The 5,382-nt window shown below is 34.0% G+C and overlaps 1 protein-coding gene across 1 annotated transcript; it reads left to right on the forward strand.

Annotated features, from left to right (window-relative positions):
* Positions 1-371: 371 nt before the first annotated feature.
* On the forward strand, positions 372-3,152 carry LOC110458590 (interleukin 17-like protein). The gene is made up of 2 exons (XM_021510359.1): positions 372-437; positions 1,009-3,152. Exons 1-2 carry the CDS (start codon positions 423-425, stop codon positions 1,594-1,596), a joined length of 603 nt encoding a protein of 200 aa, XP_021366034.1. The 5' UTR covers positions 372-422; the 3' UTR covers positions 1,597-3,152.
* The last annotated feature ends 2,230 nt before the right edge of the window (positions 3,153-5,382 follow it).

Here is a 5,382-nt window from a genome sequence, read left to right on the forward strand (position 1 = left end):
TCCCTCAGCTAAAAATATTGGCAGGAGGTACCCTTGGGGTTAAATAATGTCGTCAGTCATTGCATTGATTGATCAATTAGATGGATTGTATTGTATAAATATAACATTATCGGTATGCTGCTGCTATGTTTTCAATCTTCTTTAAGAACTCATGTGTAGGTGAGTAGAAATGATATATGTGTAAAATAGCACCCTTAGAGCTCCCCTTTAAAACAGAAGCAAAAGAAGGAAGCGACAGGCCTCTCATTGGAGGTCTCTCATATACATTTTATACTTCCTACAGCAGGTTTACGTCATTCATGTTAAGGGACGTAACCCTGATGGGAAACACCCAGCCATTTTAATATCGGGTACAATCCGTGTATAAAAAGCGGTATGGCTCTAAGCAGGACTATAACTTGTAAGGTTGCGAAGGTAGAAATATGAAAATGGCAAAGGTATGTAAAGCTAAAAGAATATAGATGATAAAAAAACTTCGTGCTTAAAAACCAAACAAAATTAACAGAATATCATGTTACTATAGTAAAATAGTGAGTTTCACTTTCATTTAATAGGAATGCTATCAGATCTGTTGGAATGGAACGATATCGTATATTTATATTACCTTTACCTACACAGACGTGTTATATAATCGGAGTGTGACAGAACTTTACAATCTCATACATAATATTACATTATACCTTGTTCATGTTGCAGATGTTCCATCACTTTTTATGATAAATTATAGTTGTTACAATTTTATTGTTTGAAATGTACGTCAGTTTGAAAACATAACATAACTTTGGGAGAATTACGTGAGCTAGTGTGTGACAAACCATTTAGTGAATAGATGTAATAGAAAGATGCACGACACAAGGACCTTTGTAAAGTCACATGAGTGACGATAGTAAACATTGTTAAAACGATAAATCTCTTAAACATACTTCAATCATAAAACAAAAAACAACCTGATATGCAAAATATTTTAATCACTTGATGATCAACTATGTATGTTATTGTTTATTTCAGGTAATCCAATGGTCAATTGTTACACTGTTATTCTTGGTTGGCATAGAAACAAGACCGTCTCGACTTCGTCGCACTGTTTGCTATCCTCCTAGCGCATCTGAATACCGCCGGATAGAGAGATCCTACCGAGGAAACGAATACCGGTCTCGTATCCATGACAGTTTTGGAATGATTGAACCTATCCGTACATTGACAACAATACCCGAGGAATATATAGACAAAAAATATCTCCGCATCGAAGGTGACTCCACCTGTCCCGATCTAATTTCGAGCAACGCACCTCTATGTCCATCCTATTTCGTCATGGAGTACGACCAGTTCCGGATTCCGGATACCATGGTTCAAGCGGAGTGTCGCTGTAGTAATTGTCAGGAACAGACATCCGAAAGTGGATATATACGAGAGTGTAAAAAGATAAACTACTACACACGCGTGTTTCGTGTTGTGGGGTGTTCAGAGAATAACGTTTACAGGTATGAAGAGGTCTGGGAACCAATCAGTGTTGGATGTCACTGTGTCCGTTCTACATCCATCCGACAAAACCAGGATACGTACACAGGGTCAGACGGACGTGTAGCAAACCCGTGAATAATCTATGGAGAAAGAACACCACACAAAATACACAAGAAGTGTCCTTGTTAATAGACAATTCACACAAAATACTGGTATAGAAGGTTACAATAAATGGGTCAGCCTGTTAAGGTAAAGGACATGCCTATATTGACTGTGATTGTGGATCCTGAACTATGAGACCTGATGACCATAAAGCAAAACTTTGAAACGTCGGAACTAGAAAAAATATGGTCAAATCAGGTAAAAATTGCATTTAAATATATATTGGAGATCAATAGAAAGAGAAGAGGAAAGAGTGGAATTATTGAAGTCCTCTGTAATAGTGATACAAAGGTGTGATTATGGAAGAGCAACTGGAATGGAATCCGAATGAGGATTAGTTGGTTTTAATTGGGGAAAGCTCACAGAAGTTGAATTTAAGTAAGAGAATGACGTAACTACTTCATAACATGGACCTACCATATGATAGGTAACTGACAAACTGTAACCAGATCTCCCCGATGTACCATGTTCTTTCCAGTAAACCACATACCTCTCTTCATCTGCATTCAACTTTTAAACATAACTCATATTCACATACATGTATTCCCTATCACACAATATAAATGGCGTCATTCTGACTTCATATATTCTATTAAAAAACGACTTTTTTCTTTACATACTTTCACAATATTAATGGCGTTATTTTGTCTACGTATATTCTAATTTAAAAACGACTTCATACAATAGAAATGAACGTTATTCTGACATAATGCTGTTCTTTAATATGAATATTGATGTTAGTGATTATGCGTTTATTCGACTCGTTACGATGTTTATGTGATATTGAGCAATATGCTGTGCTGATGGCTGGGTGGTGGTGAATCTAGTCGTTATATACTGGTCTAGTCTGTGTACAGCTGATATAGGAATATTATGTTCATCTTTATTTATTACATCATCATATCATGTATTTCCCGTATTTCAGATACAACTTTTCATTGACAGCTGATGTGATAATATGTTGTGTGTTCAAAGTAATATTTCTAAACTAATATATTCATAATGATTCATTCAGCATAAAATGTATACATATTCGTTGTTCAGTCCTTATAACTACCAATTCAAGATGGTTTGATGATAGCATGACACTAAATGTGCTTAGTTACAAGTGGAATGGGTTTTTCATTCATACTGTTAAAATAATCGAGGATCAATCATGGCATGACATCGAATTCTAATTTTAAATCCTCCCGCAAAAGTACTTGTTCCACCATTTAGTAAATCGTTTAATTAAAGCTTATCACGAAACAGAAGAAATTCTAGAAAAATGATAAAATAAAATTATTTAAGATATTTAAAAGTAGACTCATCATGGAATATGTTTGCGAGCGAAGTTCGTATCATTATAGTGCTAAGCATTTCTATAATCAACGTATGCATTTCATTACTTAACTATGACATAAATACCATCCCACTAGTAATGCCCTACACTGTGTTAATTTGTTACCGTATAACTGTGATGTAACACCTTTATACACGCGGACCTCGTTTTTTGTTTCATACAGATGTCGTTGTTATTGACTTGTTCTACGGAAAATTGGAAATAAAATGTGATAACAAACTTCTGCGTTTTCTCAATGTGTCCTCAGCATGTAAAAATAGTTTTTATTGTTATTCATGAAAGGAAAATCATGAAAAGTAATTAGCGATCAAAAATAATCTTAGTTAAAGAGATGTTTTACATGTTGTCATTGCATTTTGACGATTTGGTATATTTCATCATTGGTAATGGGCGATGTGGAACATTTTATCGTTATTATTATATTGACGATTTTGTAACGTTTTTTAATTGTATTGACGAATATAACTTCTTCTGTTATGCATTCAAGACGATATGGTACTTTCGGTCATTGTGTATTGACTATGAGTAACATATAATCATGATGTATTGACATTGTGGTATATTTTGTTTTTGTGTATTTGCATTGAAGATACAATAAAATGTAATACAAACAGTCTTATTATACAACTACCGGAGAAATGAACGTCAGACATCCATATATACGGCAACTTTATTTTATATTTCATTATAAATTTTTATTATATTTTTTAAGTTCAGTTAATAACCGAGTTAGATTTTTGTAGTCCTCTCCTCGATATTGCCGACTAGACATTCGTATTATGAGCGCTTAATCGGTATCTAAGATATTTTTCCTATCACACGCTATTAAAGTCTAGAGTGTGTGAGTTTGATGTTTGTTCCTGGTCTACATCACCAATACAACTGATCCACGTCAGTTTATTACAGGTAGTATACGCCACATACTCTAAGAAAATCTTATCTAATCGGTATTGAACTATTGAACTACCTGGTGTGCACATGTGTATTATAGACCTACCTAAGTTGTGAACTACCTGGTATGTACATGTGAGTCGAAAATCTATTTTTAGCTTACTTTAAGGGTATTCACCCCAAATCGTTCTGCACTTGAAATCAGCGAGGCATGTTTACGTAACACTTTACTATAAATGATTGTTCCACTAATCAAATACGGTTGTACTATATGTAGACTTATTAGCATAGCCACTGTGTTCCTATTTGGGATCCGTGCAACTCTAATTTCCTAGCAAGTGTAGGGTGTCAATTCAGGAAGCGATACATACAATACTCACTGATTTGTGTCGCTCTATTCAAATCACACAATATAGATATTTTACTCGTCTAGAATGAAGGTTACATCTTATCTTTGTAATAGTTAAATGGTATTTGTGTATAAAGGAAGTTTGGAAAAGGAAAAAGCAGATCATTGAGTAGTGCACCCGAGATCTTGTTTAACAGTGGTCGCTATTTATAACACGTTACTGATTTGTGTAAACATTTTTTTTCTTAAAATTACATAATATTTTACAAACTGCGTGATAGCCTACGTAGGTAGATTTACCCGTTCATGTTTGTCTACAAGAACTAAATAGGCCTATATCATGTTTATACCAGTGTAAATAAGGAAATAGTTCATGTTTAGAGTGAAAACATGATACTTTAATAACCATTGTAGTTGTGCTTCGTGAATGACGCCTGGGTAAGTACATATAAATAGGAAATCTTCTTTCTACAATGATCTCTGAACATAACGTCGAATGTCGTCCAAAATATATAATGAATATTATGACAACACCAATACTCAAGGTAAATAAATTTAGTGTGAACATTATCGGCAGTGTTACGTAAACAAAAAAGTCTTTTAAATTGAGATATCACTAAATAACAGGAGCGGTACCGATACGGCCAATAGAATACCGGGAACAGACAGCTAAGGACATCTAACATTGGGAACGGTACGGGCAATATCATCTTACAATACTATAGTCAACATATTAAACAATATTATATATATACTGTATATGACAGCTAAGGACATCTAACATTGGGAATGATACGGGCAATATCATCTTACAATACTATAGTCAACATATTAAACAATATTATATACATACTGTATATGACAGCTAAGGACATCTAACATTGGGAATGATACGGGCAATATCATCTTACAATACTGTAGTCAACATAATAAACAATATTACATATATATACTGTATATGACAGCTAATGACATCTAACATTGGGAATGATACGGGCAATATCATCTTACAATACTGTAGTCAACATAATAAACAATATTGTATATATATACTGTATATGACAGCTAAGGACATCTAACATTGGGAACGATACGGGCAATATCATCTTACAATACTGTCGTCAACATAATAAACAATATTACATATATACTGTATATGACAGCTAAGGACATCTAA

This window comes from Mizuhopecten yessoensis, unplaced genomic scaffold (assembly GCF_002113885.1).
Source record: "Mizuhopecten yessoensis strain PY_sf001 unplaced genomic scaffold, ASM211388v2 scaffold9651, whole genome shotgun sequence".
NCBI lineage: Eukaryota > Metazoa > Mollusca > Bivalvia > Pectinida > Pectinidae > Mizuhopecten > Mizuhopecten yessoensis.